The following is an 18,487-nucleotide window of genomic DNA, read 5'->3' as shown; positions in this document are numbered from 1 at the left end:
TTAGAGATACATTTAGCCAGGATTATCGAGTCTTCACTGACATATTGCAATACATTTGGGGGGAGCAAGAGTAGGCGTATTCCAACGACTCTATGACTCCCTGCCTAAATAATTTTTCATTTTGACTGAAGACATTACTTGGATGAGTAACCACCGGTCTCAGTTTAACACATTTTGGTCCAGTCGCTATGATTTTAACCTTTTCTTTAACATGCCCACAGTGGGTATCCCCAGCACCAATCAGCTTTGGGGACAAGAAAGTGGGGCTGAGGCCCAAAAGATTGCCAGCCCTCCAGTTCGGAGGAGATGGACATGCAAGGAAGCATCGTAGCATCAACGGATGGTCCTTCTAAGGAGCCCCCCACCCCCACTCCTTAAGGCCGAGCCCTGCCAGGAAGGAGACTGGGGGGTCTGGAGATTTGGGCCTGAACCCTCTCCTGGGGGCCCCAAAGAAACAAGGCCAGTCATGCTAGGCAGAATTTATTCGACCTTCTGGCCCATCAGGAGCAGCAGAACCAGATCCAGCCACAGAGAGCATCCACTGAGCAAAGGGGGCAGAGCAGAGATTGCGGCAGGTGGAGAGTGGAGGTGGGAGTGGGGGGTGGGTGGGGGGCCTTCCTTGCTTCTCCAGAGTTCATCAGCTGCTTCCCTCAACCTGAGGCTGGAACTTGCAGACGAAATAACGCCAGGACCCACAACGCTGATCGTTCCATTGGAGATACCCTGGGCAGCAAAAGAGACATTTTGACCACCCAGCCACTTTCATGCGTAAGCTGGGACTAGAATTCCCGGGTCTCCTGGTGATGGGCCCAAAGTCACCCACCCAGCTTTCACGCCTAAAGCGGGACTAGAACTCCCAGTCTCCTAGTGATTGGGCCACCCAGCTGTCTTTCATCCCTAGATGAGACTAGATCTCACTCTTAGTTACTGGCCCAGAGTCACCCAGCTGGCTTTCATGCCTAAGGCGGGACTAGAACTCCCTGTCTCCCCCTTTCTAACCTGGTGCCTTAACCACTAGACCAAACTGGTTTTTCGGTTGCTCTTGTGATTGGTTTATCATTGGACTGAGCGCGCATTAATATTTCTGTTCTATACATGCTAAAAATGGCTGAGGTTTATCTCACCGTGACGGGGTAGACATCTGATGGTCTATTAAGACAAGGAAAGCGGCCACACAAGGCCAGGTGCCCTGTGACAACGGTGGCCTTTCGGAACAAGGTTAAGATGGAGCTTGTTTGTTTCATTATGAGCCGATGGACCCCTAATGAGTCCAAGACACAGTTTGACCGTTTGGAGGAATGATGGCTTTGTCCCATGGACCTGCTGTGTTCCCTTGTCTGGACAGAGTGTGGGACTGTGGCAGATCAGGGATCCAGGAGGTCAGGAAAGGTCATCAGCGGCCGAGGGGTGGGGGTTGGGAGAAGGGCCTTTGTTATGGGAACAGCTCCCACCCCTCCATCTCAGCTTACCTGAGAAGAGTGACAGCTCAACGCAGTACTCGATCCCAAAAAGATTGTCAGGTTGTCTTCGTTTCCAGGATTGGTAGCCAAAGGGGGAGCCATCACTCCATTGCCAGGTGGGTTTCTGAAATGGCTGGGAAGCCACGTTACCAAGTGAGGAGGGGGCTCTGTCTCTGCAAGGCCCAGGGGCAGAGAGAGAAAAGCTGGCAGATTTCACCGTGAAGAGCCTCTCTCTCTCTCTCTCTCTCTCCCTCCCTCCCTCTCTCCCCCTCTCTCTCTGTCTCTCTCCCTCCCTCCCCCCTCTCTCTCCACTCCCCCTCTCTCCCTCTCTCCCCCTCTCTCCCTCTCCTTATCCCTCTCCCTCCCTCTCTCTCTCCACTCTCTCTCCCTCCCTCTCCCTCTGTCTCTCTCCCTCCCTCCCCCCCTCTCCACTCTCCCTCCCTCCTTCCCTCTCTCCCCCCTCTCTCTCCCTCTCTCTCTCTCCACTCTCGCTCCTTCTCCCTCTCTCTCTCTCCCTCCCTCTCCCTCTCTCTCTCTCTCTCTCCATTCTCTCTCTCACCTTCCCACCTTCCCTCTCTCTCCATGCCTGGATTGGTGACAATCAGGAGATCAAGGGAAAGAAAGATTTTAGAAAAAAAACTACCTGGAGGTTTCCACGAATTCACTACGTGGAACACTCAGGAATGGAAAAGTGTCCTAGAGTTGGTTGGGTAATTAGTTAGTTAGTTAGTTAGTTAGTTAGTGTGGTGGGAGCGGATTACTCCTTTGTTGTTGCCAGAAATTCACGTTTCTCTTCACAAAGTCCCCAGGAGCTGAATTCAACTCCAGGGAATCTCCCCCCCTCCTTTGTACACAACGGAGCTTCTTTCAAGAGCTGAAAACTCAACAGAGCAGGAGATGAAATCCTGCCCATCACAGAAAGGAGGAATTTCTGCATTAAATAAAAAAAGGGGGGAGGAAAGAACAGCCCCCCCCAGGCCAGGCCTCCAAAGCCCCTGAGCTGAAGGCCCAGCAGAGTCTCCCCCAGGTGTGGAGGCCATCCAAGGGGCCCTCCAGAGGGAGGAAGGCTGGAGGCTGAGATGGGGGCCAGGGCAGGATCCGGCCCTTCAAGACCGCAGTTAGTCCTTCGGGAGGAAGGAAGGATTTGGGGAGGGGAGAGAGAGAGAGAGAAGGGGAGGGAGAGAGAGGGAGGGAGAGCGGGAGAGAGAGAGGGAGGGAGAGAGGGAGAGGGAGAGAGAGAGAGGGAGAGAGGGAGAGGGAGAGAGAGAGCGGGAGAGAGAGAGGGAGGGAGAGAGAGAGGGAGAGAGGAGGGAGAGAGAGGGAGGGAGAGAGGGAGAGGGAGAGAGAGAGAGGGAGAGAGGGAGAGGGAGAGAGAGAGCGGGAGAGAGAGAGGGAGGGAGAGAGAGAGGGAGAGAGGAGGGAGAGAGAGGGAGGGAGAGAGGGAGAGAGAGAGAGGGAGGGAGGGAGGGAGGGAGGATGGGAATAAAGGTTTTCTATTTTGGTTTCCAAGGCAAAAACACTGAACTTTGAACCAGAGAATCCTTAAAAAGAAAAAAAACCTTCTCAGAAACAGGAAAGGGGAATGGATGAAGATGAGCATTGGAGAGGACCTACCTTCCCTGTACCACTCAGTCCGATCCAGACATTGGAGAGGCGGGGAGGGCTGGAGGCCAGTTGGGCCACGTAAGCTGACTCTGCCAAGCTCTGGATGGAGGCCAGATGGCCGCCTTCCGCCTTTCGGCTGCAGGACCTCTGGGAGAGCACAGAGAAAGACCCTTGTTCAGCGGAGAAGGACCAAGTTGTCTCTGTTTGAGTATTTGTGCCTGTCAGAAAGGAGCAGGGATCTGACTGCATGGCCACCATCTTAACTCGGTTGGCCCCCATGGTTGCCCTCCACGAACAGGCAGTTTTTGAGCAACGCCTGTTTCAGCTTCATGAGTTAGTGTTTCATTCCCCCCAACCCCCCTTATTAAGGCCCCGGACTGAAGCCATGAGCAGCCACCTTGAGGAAAGTTCTTGGTGGAGATGCGTGGCAGGAGGGCAGGAAAACAAGCCAGGAAAGCTGCCAATCCGGCCCTTCATCGGCCCCAGATGAGGCAGCTGCCCTGTCCCCACCTGATGCCTAGAGGCAACAGAAGGACCAGCATCTGGGGGGGACAGCACAGACGATCCTGCCACCCTTTCCTGCTGGCTCCAAGGGCGGAGAAGGGAAGCTGCAGGGGGCGGAGGGGGAGAGTCCCCGGGATATCTGCCTCTCGGGGGTCCCTTTCCAGACCCCCAGCCGAGTCTCCCTCCCTCCCTCCCTCCCATCGGAGCCAGAGGGGGCTTGGGGGCTTTGCAAGGCTCTCCCTGCACGTCTCCTCCGCCTGGGCTGGGAGACCCTCAGGGACAAAAAAAGACCGCTCACCTCTGCATCGGCCCAGTTCATCCGTTGTTTGAAGACCCTGTAGCAATGCTGCTGGAAGAAGGACCAACCAGAGGGACAATCAGAATCAGCTCCTGTTCCTGTGTGGGAAGAGAGGAAGAGATAGCCAGGAAAAAAGGAGGAGGAGGGGGGGAGGAGAGGAGGGGGAGGCGGAGGGGAGGGAGGGAGGGGGAGGAGGAGGAGGGGAGGAGGGAGAGAGGAAGAGGAGGGGGAGAGAAGGAGAAAGAAGAGGGGGAGGAGGAGGAGGAGGAGGGGAGGGAGGGAGGGGCAGGAGGAGGAGGAGGAGGGGAGGGAGAGAGGAAGAGGAGGGGGAGAGAAGGAGAAAGAGGAGGGGGAGGAGGAGGAGGAGGGGAGGGAGGGAGGGGGACGAGCAGACAGCTGGTTCCGTTTAGTCTTGGTTCATTTCCCTGAAGCTGCAAGTCTGCTGGGTTCCTGTCCAGCCTCATTGGCCCATCATTCGCTGGACGGTGCTGAGCCAGAACAGAACCTTGAAGGATCAGATTAACCTTTGCAGCCCCAACGGAGGCAATTATGGCCTAGTGGTTAGGGCACCTGGCTAGAAAGCGGGAGATTTGGGGCAGAGAGAGAAGGTGGGATCTGGATGGCAGAAGGAGCCAAACGGGAATAAAAGCAACTTTGGGGAGAGGATTCTGGGGGGGGGGTCAAATCAGAAGGGGTTGGGGGTGGGAGAGCTTCGGCCTCTCCGGACACGAGGGACTCTGCTCGAACTCACCACTCAGGGAGAGGAACACGACCAGCAAGCCGAAGCTCACGCAGATGAATCGCCCCATGGTCTTCCTTCCTTCCCTGCAGAGAGAAGAGAGGGGAAGTTAAAGGGGGGGGGGGCGGGAGACCCACTGAGAATCCTCCCTGAGGAAGAGGGACCCCATATCCAACTTGGGACTGAGCAATAACACCAAAGTTGGTCTCACAGTTTTGCATTTGCCCAACTGGACCCTGTTCTGGAACTGCTTTAGTGGGATCTTGCATTGCTACGTAATCTGTTCTGGCAAGGCAAGAATGAATGATAACAAAATAACAGAGTTGGATGGGGCCTTGGAGGTCTTCTAGTCCAACCCCCTGCTCAGCCAGGAAACCTACTACCATTTCAGACAAATGGTTGCCCAGTCTCTTCTTAAAAACCTCCAGGGTTAGTGTACCCAACACTGGAGGCAAGTTGTTCCATTGATTCATTGTTCTAACCGTCAGGAAATTTCTCTCTAAATTGCTTCTCTCCCTGATAATGTTTCATCCGTTGCTCCTTGTCCTGCCTTCAGGCGCTTTGGAGAATAGCTTGACTCCCTCTTCTTTGGGGCAGCCCCTGAGGTATTGGAACACTGCTATCCTGTCCCCCCTCGTCCTTCTCTCCATTAAACTAATACCCAATTCCTGCAACCGTTCCTTATATGTTTTAGCCTCCAGTCCCCTAATCCTCTTTGTTGCTCTTCTCTGCACTCTTTCCAGAGTCTCAGCATCTTTTTTACATCATGGTGACCAAAACTGGACGCCGTATTCCAAGCGTGGTCTTAACACGTGGTATATGTGCAATATTCCAAGTGGTCTTAGCACTTCACATGATCTTGATTCTATCCCTTTATCCCTCTATTCCTCTATTTACTTATCTACCTATCATCTCTCTCTCTCTCTCCTCCCCCCCTCTCTCTCTGTCCTGCAGAGATCCCCCTATAGATCTCTTGCTCTCTGCCTGAAGGACCTTCCAGCAGATCTCCTGCTGGAACCTGGGCATCTCCTGCTCCCACCTGAAAGAGGTCCCTTCAGATGGAGAGAGACAGAGAGGCAGGAAGAATCTTCTGCAGGGGGGGTCTCACCTGTCAGGTGCCCACAGGTGGGAGAGCCCCACTCACCTGTCCCTCGGCCTCCACAGGTAGCAAGTCTGCTCAGAGGCAACTCCAGGCTTCCCTCCTGCGAGGGGAAGGGAGGCATTTATAGGCAAGGAAAGGGGGGTAAATTTCTTGGGGGGGGGAGGAAGGAGAGGGAGAGGGAAATGACTTGAGAAGGGGATTTTGGTCAAACCATCAGGAAGCATCTCATCTACGCAAAAGGAATTTAATCTGACAGGATTCACAGGCTGCCAGGATAGATCTCGCAGAGAGAATCCTGCAATTTGAAATGGTTCATAGGTCATCCAGCTCAATGCTGCAATCCAAAGGAAAGCACCCCAGACCCCCTGGCTGATTATCCCCCTTGACAAGGAGAGCCCCCCCTTTCCTCCTCTGGGTCTTGGGGCTGCTGCTGAGGGGTAGATTTCCCCTTATTGCGAGATTTTTCTAACTTTCCTTCCGACCCTGCAGGAATGAGCAGCTCCCAGGATCCCCCCAAGGGAGGGCATCCCTGCGTTGTTCCCACCATCCGCCAAGACCTCGGCCCAGGTTCAGAACAATGAAGGGCTGCCTCCTTCACACAATCTGCTGAACGAGTAGCTGGATTTTGGAGAAATGCTGAACCACAATGCAGAATTGTCTGCAAAATCCCCACACAAACTTTAAACAATGATTTTTTCATATTTCCCCTTTTAATGTGGGACGGAGTGAACCCCCTGCCCTTCTAGACTTGATTTATGTTATTTATGTCTTCCCTTTTTGAAGTGTCCCATGTCTGAAGCTGGCCCACCCTCTGCAGGGAGCAGACACAACAGCCCAACCATCCTCCCTGAAGCCCCCCCCGGTCAGACCCCCCCCCCAAGATGGAGAGCCCAGCACCTTCAGGGGGAGAGTCTTTCATTCTGCTCCCTGGGAATTCCTCCGTAATTAAAATCTTTATTTTCCAAGAATTGTTCCTAGCTGCATCCATGATTCCTGGACTTAGTGGCCAGAAGACAAAAGATGTTCTGACAACCTTCCTGATGCTGCCGTCTTGTTTCCGATTAAACTCCATGGACACGGTTTCTAGTGCCGTTTCTTCAGGATTTGGGGCCATCTAAGAAAATTGGAGATATGAAGGGAACGTTTCATGCAAAAATGGGCATGATAAAGGACCAAAATGGCAGGGACCTAACAGAGGCGGAAGAGATTAAGAAGACGTGGCAAAATTACACAGAAGAACTATACAAGAACGAGCTTAACGTCCCAGATAACCACGATGGGATGGTTGCTGACCTCGAGCCAGACATCCTAGAATGTGAAGTGAGATGGGCCTTAGGAAATCTGAGCAACAACAAAGCTAGTGGAGGTGACAGTATTCCAGCTGAGCTATTCAAAATCTTAAAAGACGATGCAGTAAAAGTGCTACACTCAATTTGCCAGCAAATTTGGAAAACTCAACAGTGGCCACAGGATTGGAAAAGGTCAGTTTACATTCCAATTCCAAAGAAAGGCAATGCCAAAGAATGTTCAAACTATCGCACCATTGCACTCATTTCACATTCTAGTAAAGTTATGCTTAAAATCCTACAAAGTGTCATGATTCCGTGCCAGCCTGTGTTCCCAACAGCTGAGTCTGGGGAATCTGAAGAGGAGGACATCAAATCGAGGTCCAGATGGACCATAAGAATTTGGAAAGCTGCAGACCGCTCAGAAGTTGAACCAACGGCAGATCCGGTGGTCTCTCTTCTTTGCGAGGTTCAATTTCCGTGTAACGTACATACCCAGCGATCACAACCAACGACAAGCTTCTGCCTGGGACAGTGCTCCCTATTGAGTCTTTTGCTGTGGTGCGGGAGCCGATAGATGTACGGGCTCAGATTCGGGAGGCCCAGCAGCAGGATGGGTGGGTGGCTCAGCGAAAGGAGGAGGTGGGGCCCAATTCCCCATAGGCAGTCACGGATGGACTCCTCCACTATTGTGATCGGCTCTATGTTCCGGAAGGGCCGCTCAGGGGACTCATTCTCAGCCAGTGTCACGACAATCCGGCGGCGGGGCATTTTGGCCTGTTCAAGACCCTGAACTTGGTCTCCCATACCTTCTGGTGGCCCCGAGTCCGACACGACATCCAGGCCTACGTCATGTCCTGTATCCCATGTAGGCAGGCCAAGTCAGTGATAGGGGCGCCGCCTGGACTACTGCAGCCCTTGCCGACACCCAAAAGACCCTGGGGGGCTGTGTCCATGGACTTCCTGATGGACTTACCGCCATCTTCTGGATTCACGATGGTGTTTGTGGTGGTGGACATGTTGACCAAGATGGCACATTTCATCCCATGCTGTGGCTTGCCGTCTGCCTGCGCCACCGGTCGCATGTTCATCCAGCAGGTGTTCCGGCTGCATGGCCTTCCTGATAGGGTCGTGTCCGATAGAAGGGTCCAGTTCACAGCCCGTTTCTGGCAGGGGTTGATGTAGGCATTGGATGTCAAGATCTGCCTCTTGTCCGCACATCATCCCCAAACTGACCGAGGGACTGAGAAGGTCATCAGGATCCTCGAGTAATATCTGCGCTGCTATGTCAATCAGCAGCAGAACAATTGGGTGGACTATCTAAGCGGTGGCTGAGTTTGCATTCAATAACTCGCAGCACACCTCCACGCAGATGACACCATTCTTAGCCAATGTGGGATATCACCTTCGGTTTTTCTCTCTTTCCCCGCTAGACTCACCGGTACCAACAGCGAACGACTACATGACAGAGTTACAGGCAATCCATCGGTTGGTGCAGCGACAGTTAGAGAAGGCCAAGGCTGACTACAAAAGGTTTGCTGATCGGTCGAGGTGGGATACGCCTCCACTAATGGTGGGAGATCGGGTATGGCTGTCCACCAGGAACCTACCGTCAACCCTGCCAGCCAAGAAATTAGACCACCGATATGTAGGACCACACCCAATCGAGGCTGTCATCAATCCGGTCGCCTATCGCTTAACTCTGCCACGTTCCCTGTGGGTACATCCAGTCTTTTACTGGTCTCTGTTGGTCCCTGAGCAACCCGCGTGTCCACTTCATCGAGCCAAACCTCCCCCACCAGAACAACATGATGGAGACAGTGCTCCTGAGTACGAGGTTGCCAGCATTCAGTACTCCCATTGGGTGAAAGGTCGCTTCCAGTACCTGATTGAATGGAAAGGCTACGGACCGGAGGAGTTCACCTGGGAGGATGTGACTACCGTTCATGGTCCTGCCTTGGTGACCACCTGTCATGAACAATTCCCATCCCAACCGCATCCAGATCGGCAGACCTGGGGGAAGGGCCCTGCGGTGCAGGATAGTGTTGTGATTTCGTGCCAGCCTGTGTTCCTAACAGCTGAGTCTGGGGAATCTGAGGAGGAGGTGGAGGAGGCATTTGGAGGGCCATCAGGGTCAGAGGGAGGCTCGGATGAATTACAAGACTCACGGTTTGATGAAGAGCCTGGGCCCTCCAGTCATGTTCCTGATGAAGCTCAGCTGTGTGGGGAGAATGAGTCAGACTTGGAGGACTCACACCTGATGGACATGATGATTGATGCTTGTAGATGCCAGTAATTAGCGAGAGCAGATCAGCAGCCAGTACGACAACTCCAGGGGAGGAGGAGAAGGCACTGAGAGGCAACGCCTTGGGACTGCTGTATAAAAAGGGAAGGTGTGGGCGGTGCTGGTTGCTGAAGGCAACTGTTGCAAAGTATTTCATGGGATCATGTTCTGTTAGTCTTGCCGGTGACTACTTCTCTGCTTTGTACGGTTTCTTGTGGACAATTTCCTCCCTTTGGATTGTGTTTGCTGCTTTTGTTTCTGGACTATTTGGCAGGTTGGTTACCCATATTAAAAGGGGTTTGTTTTCTTTTGAGTCTCCAGCCTATTTTCTCAAAAGGGGTTTTATCCTTGTGCCTTTAACAAGGACAGCCATAGGCTGGGATAGAACACAAGCTCCAGCAGTATGTGGATCGAGAACTTCCAGAAGTACAGGCAGGATTTTGAAGAGGCAGAGGAACTAGAGATCAAATTGCCAACATACGCTGGATCATGGAGAAAGCTAGGGAGTTCCAGAAAAACATCTACTTCTGCTTCATTGACTATGCTAAAGCCTTTGATTGTGTGGATCAAGCCTTTGGTTGTGTGGCAAGTTCTTAAAGAGATGGGATCATCTTATTTGTCTCCTGAGAAACCTATATGTGGGTCAAGATGCAACAGTGAGAACTGGACACGGAACCACTGATTGGTTCAAAATTGGGAAAGGAGTCCGGCAAGGCTGTATACTGTCGCCCTGCCTATTTAACTTATATGCAGAGCACATCATGAGAAAGGCAGGGCTAGATGAATCACAAGTTGGAATTAAGATTGCCGGGAGAAATATCAACAGCCTAAGATATGCAGATGATACCACTCTAATGGCAGAAAGTGAAGAGGAGCTAAAGAGTCTCTTGATGCGGCTGAAGAAGGAGAGTGCAAAAGTTGGCTTGAAACTCAACATTAAGAAAACCAAAATCATGGCATCCGGCCCTCTCAATTCCTGGCAAATAGATGGGGAAGAAATGGAGGTAGTGACAGATTTTATCTTCCTGGGCTCCAAGATCACCTCAGATGGCGACTGCAGCCAAGAAATTAAAAGACGCATGCTCCTGGGAGGAAAGCTATGGCAAATCAAGACAGCGTACTAAAAAGCAGAGACGTCACCCTGCCAACAAATGTGCATATAGTGCATATTTCCCATTTGCAACGTAAGGGTGTGAAAGTTGGACCATAAGAAAGGCTGAGCACCAAAGTATGGAGGCCTTTGAATTCTGGTGCTGGAGAAGACTCCTGCGAGTCCCCTGGACTGCAAGGCGATCCAACAGGTCAGTCCTAGAGGAGATCAACCCCAGTTGTTCTTGAGAAGGCCAGATCCTGAAGTGGAAACTCTGCTTTGGCCACCTAATGAGAAGGAAGGACTTCCTGGAGAAGAGCCTGATGCTGGGAAAGATGGAGGGCAAGAGAAGAAGGGGACGACAGAGAAGGAGGTGGCTGGATGGAGTCACTGAAGCAGCAGGCGTGAGCTTAAATGGACTCCAGAAGATGATCGAGGACAGGAAGGCCTGGAGCAATGTTGTCCATGGAGTCGTGATTGGTCGGACCCGACGTCGCAATTAACAACAAGAAAGAAGGATCTCCCAAATGCCCAGAGCAGCAGTTTAGCTGGTGGTTGGCAAGCTCAGTGTTAACAATTAAACTAGAGAGCCCCATGAAACATTGACAACCAGTGCCAGGAGCCAAAAGTTGGTTTTTTTCCCTTTAAAAGAAAAAAGAAAGAAGCGCAGAAGAAGAGGAGAAGGAACAAGGAAGCAAAGATCTTAAGCAATGAAACGGTGAGTTGGTTGGGTCACTAAATGTCATTTGCGGGAATTAACATGTCAAAAGTTTGCCCATCCCATGTTGCAAAATGTTTTACCTAACGCCACGTTATACTTATGCACACATGAGTGCATATGTGCTCCTGTGCATACACAAACACACACACACACACACACACACACACACACAATCCTAGTCCCAAGGTGGGACTAGAACTCATAGCGTGATTGGCCCAAAGTCACCCGCTTGGCATTCACACCTGAGACGGGACTACAATTCACCATCTCCTGCTTTCCACCCTTGTGCCTTAACCACTAGACAAAACTGCCTCTCAAAGATGGCCCACTTCCCCTATAGAGCTTGTCGTCATGAAGCCCTCGTGATCTCAAATGCGTACAACACTACAGGGAAGGGAGAACCATGCTTACACAAGTGTTCTATTGACAAATTGTTCTCTTGACTCCAACACTCATTTCCTCACCTGCTACTCTCCAAACACGCCTGTTGGCATTTGAGCTTTCCAAGCATCTGGAGGACACCAAGCGGGGGAAATTGGAGCTACCAGGAACAGTAGGATGGGTGACATATCTGTGTAACAAATAAGTAAGTTGCAAAGTGGTTCTTGCCTTTACTAAACTAAAATAGAAAAGGTCCCAGAGTCCTCCAGAGACTGAGAAGCAGGGTGATTTTTCGCTCTTGCCGACAAACGGCTGATTTAATAGGAGCCAGCCATGTGCTGCAGCTGCCAAAAAAGCCAACACAGTGCTGGGCTGCATTAACAGAGGGATAGAATCAAGATCACGTGAAGTATTAACAGTAAAAGTATTAAAAGTACTTTACAAGGCCTTGGTAAGGCCACACTTGGAATACTGCATCCAGTTTGGGTCACCACGATGTAAAAAAGATGTTGAGACTCTAGAAAGAGTGCAGAGAAGAGCAACAAAGATGATCAGGGGACTGGAGGCTGAAACATATGAAGAATTGGGTAGGTCTAGTCTAATGAAGAGGACGAGGGGGGACATGATAGCAGTGTTCCAATATCTCAGGGGCTGCCACAAAGAAGAAGGAGTCAAGTTATTTTCCAAAGCGCCTGAAGGCAGGACAAGAAGCAACGGGTGGAATCTAATCAAGGAGAGAAGCAACCTAAAACTAAGGAGAAACTTCCTGACAATTAACCAGTGGAACAACCTGCCTCCAGAAGCTGTGGATGCTCCAACAGTGGAAGTTTTTAAGAAAAGACTGGACAGCCATTTGTCTGAAATGGTAGAGGGTTTCCTGCCTGAGCAGGGGGTTGGACTAGATGACCTCCAAGGTCCCTTCCAACTTTTTTATTATTATTATTAATTATTATTATTATTATTATTACTACTACTATTATTTTGCTGCCCAAACTGGCTCTTTGGTGCCATGCTCCTCCTCATATTCAGGAGGCTTGTTTCCCTTATTCTAATGAGTTAGTCAACTTCAGGTCGATGTACGATAAAGGAGAATGTACCAGTTGCCTTTGGCCACAATCATTGTTGGTCAGTCAAAGCAGCTCACCACCCTCGCTCTGGAGATGGACCACAGGCAGGAGGCATCTCGGTGGTCTTCCTCTGGCCTGGCATAGCAATCACCCAGCATCCCCCTTGCTTCTGCTTGCCATTTCCACAATGGAGACCCTCTTTAGGAGGATAAGGGACGCCCCCCCCAAAGGATATCCATTGCCTTCTCCAGGCCGAACATCCCACCCCACGCAGAATGTCGCAGTAAGGTAGTAATTAATTTGCTCATCTGAGAGGTACAATTTTAACCTTTTTAGAGATACATTTGGCCTGGATTATTGAGTCTTCACTGACATATTGCAATACATTTGGGGGGAGCAAGAGTAGGCGTATTCCAACGACTCTGTGACTCCCTGCCTAAATAATTTTTCATTTTGACTGAAGACGTTACTTGGATGAGTAATGACCGGTCTCAGTTTAACACATTTTGGTCCAGTCGCTATGATTTTAACCTTTTTTTTTTTTTTTAAGCGTGCTACCTTCATGCCCACAGTGGGTATACCCAGCGCCAATCTGCTTTGGGGACAGAACAGATTGACAGTCCTCCAGTTAGAAGGCGATGGACATGCAAGGAAGCATTGTAGCATCAACAGATGGTCCTTCTAAGGAGCCCCCCACCCCCACTCCTTAAGGCCGAGCCCTGCCAGGAAGGAGACTGGGGGGTCTGGAGCTTTGGGCCTCAACCATCTCCTGGGTGCCCGAAAGAAACAAGGCCAATCATGCTAGGCAGAATTTATTGGACCTTCTGGCCCATCAGGAGCAGCAAAACCAGATCCAGCCACAGAGAGCATCCATGGAATGACAGGGTGCAGAGCAGAGATTGTGGCAGGCGGGGGGGTGGGGGGCTTCCTTGCTTCTCCAGGGTTCATCAGCTGCTTCCCTCAAACTGAGGCTGGAACTTGCAGACGAAATAACGCAGGAACCAACAAGGCTGATCTTTCCATCTGAGATATCCTGGGTAGCAAAAGAGACATTTTGACCACCTAGCCACTTTCATGCGTAAGCTGGGACTAGAATTCCCGGGTCTCCTGGTGATGGGCCCAAAGTCACCCACCCAGCTTTTGTGCCTAAGGCGGGACTAGGATTCCCTGTCTCCTGGTGATTGGTCCAAATTTACCAATCCAGCTTTCACGCCTAAAGCGGGACTAGAACTCCCAGTCTCCTGGTGATCGGTCCAAAGTCCCCCAGCTGTCTTTCATCCCTAGATGAGACTAGATCTCACTCTTAGTTACTGGCCCAGAGTCACCCAGCTGGCTTTCATGCCTAAGGCGGGACTAGAACTCCCCGTCTCCCCCTTTCTAACCTGGTGCCTTAACCACTAGACCAAACTGGTTTTTCGGCTGCTCTTGTGATTGGTTTATCATTGGACTGAGCGCGCATTAATATTTCTGTTCTATACATGCTAAAAATGGCTGAGGTTTATCTCACCGCGACGGGGTAGATATCTGATGGTCTATTAAGGCAAGGAAAGCGGCCACACAAGGCCAGGTGCCCTGTGACGACGGTGGCCTTTCGGAACAAGGTTAAGATGCAGCTTGTTTGTTTCATTATGAGCCGATGGCCCCCTAATGAGTCCGAGACACAGTTTGACCGTTTGGAGGAATGATGGCTTTGTCCCGTGGACCTGCTGTGTTCCCTTGTCTGGACAGCGTGTGGGACTGCGGCAGATCAGCGATCCAGGAGGTCAGGAAAGGTCATCAGCGGCCGAGGGGTGGGGGTTGGGAGAAGGGCCTTTGTTATGGGAACAGCTCCCACCCCTCCATCTCAGCTTACCTGAGAAGAGCGACAGCTCAATGCAGTACTTCTTTGATAAAAAATTGTTGGGTTGACCTCGTTTCCAGGATTGGTAGCCGAAGGGGGAGCCATCAGTCCATTGCCAGTTGCCTCCCTGGAATGACAGGGAAACCACGTTACCAAGTGAGGAGGGGGCTCTGACTCTGCAGGGCCCAGGAGCAGAGAGAGAAAAGCTGGGCGATTTCACCGATTTCTCTCTCTCTCTCCCTCCCTCCTCCCTCTCTCTCCACTCTCCATCCCTCCCTCTCTCCCCCCTCTCTCCCTCTCCTTCTCCCTCTCTCTCCCTCCCTCTCCCTCTCCCTCCCGCCTCTCTCCCTCCCTCTCTGTCTCTCCCTCTCTCCCTCCCTCCTTCTCCTTCCCTCTCTCTCTCCCCCTTCCCTCTCTCCCTCTCTCTCCCATTCCCTTTCTCTCTCCCCCTCTGTCTCCCTCTCTCCCTCCCTCCCTCTCCCTCTTTCTCCCTCTCTCCCTCCCTCTCCCTCCCTCTCTCTCTTCCTCCTTCTCTCCCTCTCCCTCCCTCTCTCTCTTCATGCTTGGATAGGTGATGATCAGGAGATCCAGGGAAAGAAAGATTTCAGAAAAAAGCTACCTGGAGGTTTCCATGAATTCACCCCGTGAAACACTTAGGAATGGAAACGTGTCCTAGAGTTGGTTTGTAGGTTAGTTAGTTAGTTAGTTAGTTACTTAGTGTGGTGGGAGCAGACTACTCTTTTGTTGTTGCCAGAAATTCACGTTTCTCTTCACAAAGTCCCCAGGAGCTGATTTCAACTCCAGGGAATCCCCCCCCCCTCCTTTGTACACGGCGGAGCTTCTTCCAAGAGCTGAAAACCCAACAGAGCAGGAGACGAAATCTTGCCGGTCATAGAAATGAGGAATTTCTGCCTTAAATTAAAAAAAAGGGGGGAGGAAAGAACAGCCCCCCCCAGGCCAGGCCTCCAAAGCCCCTGAGCTGAAGGCCCAGCAGAGTCTCCCCAGGTGTGGGGGCCATCCAAGGGGCCCTCCAAAGGCTGGAGGCCGAGATGGGGGCCAGGACAGGATCCGGCCCTTCAAGACCGCAGTGGGTCCTTCGGGAGGAAGGAAGGATTTGGGGAGGGGAGAGAGAGGGGGGGGGGAATGGATGAAGATGAGCATTGGAGAGGACCTACCTTCCTTGAACCACTCAGTCCGATCCAGACATTGGAGAGGCGGGGAGGGCTGGAGGCCAGTTGGGCCACGTAAGCTGACTCTGCCAAGCTCTGGATGGAGGCCAGATGGCCGCCTTCCGCCTTTCGGCTGCAGGACCTCTGGGAGAGCACAGAGAAAGACCCTTGTTCAGCGGAGAAGGACCAAGTTGTCTCTGTTTGAGTATTTGTGCCTGTCAGAAAGGAGCAGGGATCTGACTGCATGGCCACCATCTTAACTCGGTTGGCCCCCACAGTTGCCCTCCCCGAACAGGCAGTTTTTGAGCAACGCCTGTTTCAGCTTCATGAGTTAGTGTTTCATTCCCCCCAACCCCCCTTATTAAGGCCCCGGACTGAAGCCATGAGCAGCCACCTTGAGGAAAGTTCTTGGTGGAGATGCGTGGCAGGAGGGCAGGAAAACAAGCCATTAAAGTTGCCAATCCCGGCCCTTCATCGGCCCCAGATGAGGCTGCTGCCCTCCCCCCACCTGATGCCCGGAGGCAGCAGAGGGACCGGCATCTGGGGGGGGCAGCACAGACGATCCTGCCACCCTTTCCTGCTGGCTCCAAGGGCGGAGAAGGGAAGCTGCAGGGGGCTGAGGGGGAGAGTCCCCGGGATATCTGCCTCTCGGGGGTCCCTTTCCAGACCCCCAGCCGAGTCTCCCTCCCTCCCTCCCTCCCTCCCTCCCTCCCTCCCATCAGAGCCAGAGGGGGCTTGGGGGCTTTGCAAGGCTCTCCCTGCACGTCTCCTCCGCCTGGGCTGGGAGACCCTCAGGGACAAGAAAAGACCCCCTCACCTCTGCATCGGCCCAGGTCATCCGTTGTTTGAAGACCCTGTAGCAATGCTGGTCGAAGAAGGACCAACCAGAGGGACAATCAGAATCAGCTCCAGTTCCTGTGTGGGAAGAGAGGAAGAGATAGCCAGGAAAAAAGGAGGAGGAGGAGGGGAGGAGAGGAGGAGGGAGAGAGGAGGAGGAAGAGGAGGGAGGGGGAGGAGGAGGGAGGAGGGAAAGAGGAAGAGGAGGGGGAGGAGGAGGAGGAGGAGGGGAGGTAGAGAGAGGGAGGAGGAGGAGGGGAGGAGGGAGAGAGGAAGCGAGAAGGAGAAAGAGGAGGGAGGAAGAAGAGGAGTCAGATGGGTCTGCAGAACCTTCTGGACCTACTGAGTATAAACATCTTTGATGACAATAAAGTGAATCTGACTTGGGCCACAGACACAGTGACTGCATTTGCAAGCGGTCCAAAGCCTGGTTCCGTTTAGTCTTGGTTCATTTCCCTGAAGCTGCAAGTCTGCTGGGTTCCTGTCCAGCCTCATTGGCCCATCATTCGCTGGACGGTGCCGAGCCAGAACAGAACCTTGAAGGATCAGATTAACCTTTGCAGCCCCAACGGAGGCAATTATGGCCTAGTGGTTAGGGCACCTGGCTAGAAAGCGGGAGATTTGGGGCAGAGAGAGAAGGTAGGATCTGGATGGCAGAAGGAGCCAAACGGGAATAAAAGCAACTTGGGGGAGAGGATTCTTGGGGGGGGGGTCATATCAGGAAGGGGTTGGAGGTGGGAGAGCTTTGGCCTCTCCGGACACGAGGGACTCTGCTCGGACTCACCACTCAGGGAGAGGAACACGACCAGCAAGCCGAAGCTCACGAAGATCAATCGCCCCATGGCCTTCTTTCCTTCCCTGCAGAGAGAACTGGGGGGGGGGAGAGAGGAAAGGGGGGTGAGATGGGGGGGAAGTCCAACCTGTGGCCAAGCTGGGAGTCCCAGACTTTGCGTTGCATTTTTTCACTTGCCCAGCTGGACCCCATTTCTCCCTCCCTGGTCTTGCAATAGCTTTAATATAGCACTGCTCTATCGTTGTTGGGGGAGTTCCTAAGAAAAGCTCTCCTGTGGGTCTCTTTCTCTCTCCCCCAGAGATCCCCTGGTAAGATCCCTTAGTCCTTGCCTCCCAGATCCCCTTCTGAAACAGAAGCAGTGCCAGCAGCTCCTGCAAGTGGTCCCTGCAGGTGGGGACAGACAGGTGCAGGAGTGAAGTAATGCAGCGGGGCTAACCTGTCCGGTGCCCACAGGTGGGACAGCCGGACTCACCTGTCCCTCGGCCTCCACAGGTAGCAAGTTTGCTCAGAGGCAACTCCAGGCTTTCCTCCTGCGAGGGGAACCGGGGTATTTATAGGCAAGTGGAGAGGGGGGCGTTTTCTGTTGGGGGGGCAATGAGAGAAATTGCTTGGCGTGAGAAGAGATTTTTGGTCTAACTACCAGGATGTAGCTTGTTTGCACGTAAGAATTTTAATCTCACAGGATTTGCATTCTGCCAGGTCACATCTTAGAGACAGAATCCTGCAATTTGAGGTCATCCAGTCCAGCCCCAACTCAGTGCTGCAATCCAAAGAACCCCGGATAGGTGGCTGATGAGCCTCCACCCCTTGAGGGCGCCCAGACAAGGGGATCCCCCCTCCCACCTCCTCTGGGTCTTGGGGCTGCTGTTGACAGGTTGACTTTCCCTTTTTCTGAGCGAGATTTTTCTAACTTTCCTTCAGAACCTGCAGGAATGAACAGCTCCCAGCATCCTCCTTAAGGGAGGGCATTGCTGCGTTCCCACAATATGCCAGGATCTAAACCCAGGTTAAGGAACGGGAACTGCTGCCCCGTTCACACAATCTGCTGAACGAATGGCTGAGTTTTGAAGAAGCGCCGAAGCACAAACCAGCCAACTCTGTTTTAATGTAGATTTATCTGCAAAATCACCTCTCCTTATCTGAATCATTTTTTCTATCGCCCATTAATTTGGGACTGAGTGACCCCCTCCCCCTTTCTGGATTTGTATTGTGCAAGCTGAAACCCCTCCCCCCCATCCCAGCTTCCTGTGCATGGCACACTAAGCCACAGAAGAACTGGTCAAGCATTGTGGGTTGCATTAAAAAGAGGCA

At 52.3% G+C, this 18,487-nt stretch overlaps 1 protein-coding gene across 6 annotated transcripts; it reads right to left on the bottom strand.

The window, feature by feature from the left end:
* Positions 1-464: 464 nt before the first annotated feature.
* LOC120296726 (C-type lectin lectoxin-Lio2-like) lies at positions 465-17,698 on the bottom strand. 6 transcript variants are annotated; one of them, XM_039318666.1, is made up of 7 exons: positions 17,649-17,698; positions 17,168-17,253; positions 16,364-16,461; positions 15,553-15,690; positions 2,104-2,156; positions 1,470-1,633; positions 465-723 (listed from the first exon to the last, which is right to left on the bottom strand). In XM_039318666.1, the coding sequence occupies exons 2-7, from the start codon at positions 17,223-17,225 to the stop codon at positions 638-640; spliced, it is 597 nt and encodes a 198-aa protein (XP_039174600.1). In that variant the 5' UTR covers positions 17,226-17,253; positions 17,649-17,698; the 3' UTR covers positions 465-637. The 6 variants fall into 6 exon arrangements, with proteins under 6 accessions (XP_039174600.1, XP_039174598.1, XP_039174594.1 ...); XM_039318664.1 differs by lacking the exon at positions 2,104-2,156 and having other exon boundaries at positions 1,470-1,593; positions 17,649-17,693; XM_039318660.1 differs by lacking the exons at positions 2,104-2,156; positions 15,553-15,690; positions 16,364-16,461; positions 17,168-17,253; positions 17,649-17,698 and adding exons at positions 3,075-3,212; positions 3,868-3,965; positions 4,619-4,692; positions 5,751-5,854 and having other exon boundaries at positions 1,470-1,593.
* Between the last annotated feature and the right edge of the window lie 789 nt (positions 17,699-18,487).

The sequence above is a fragment of the Crotalus tigris genome, unplaced genomic scaffold (genome assembly GCF_016545835.1).
Source record: "Crotalus tigris isolate CLP2741 ecotype Arizona unplaced genomic scaffold, ASM1654583v1 scf7180000021456.382230, whole genome shotgun sequence".
Lineage (NCBI taxonomy): Eukaryota > Metazoa > Chordata > Lepidosauria > Squamata > Viperidae > Crotalus > Crotalus tigris.
This window is presented reverse-complemented; position numbering and strand designations above follow the sequence as displayed.

Excerpts from the sequence above, each read along its gene's own strand:
- LOC120296726 (XM_039318666.1), bottom strand. The coding sequence starts at position 17,225 with ATGGGGCGATTGATCTTCGTGAGCTTCGGCTTGCTGGTCGTGTTCCTC. Across the intron at positions 2,157-15,552 it reads GACTGAGTGGTTCAAGGAAG|GACACTTTTCCATTCCTGAG; the intron begins GTAGGTCCTCTC and ends AACCAACTCTAG. Across the intron at positions 724-1,469 it reads TGAGCTGTCACTCTTCTCAG|GGTATCTCCAATGGAACGAT; the intron begins GTAAGCTGAGAT and ends TTTGCTGCCCAG.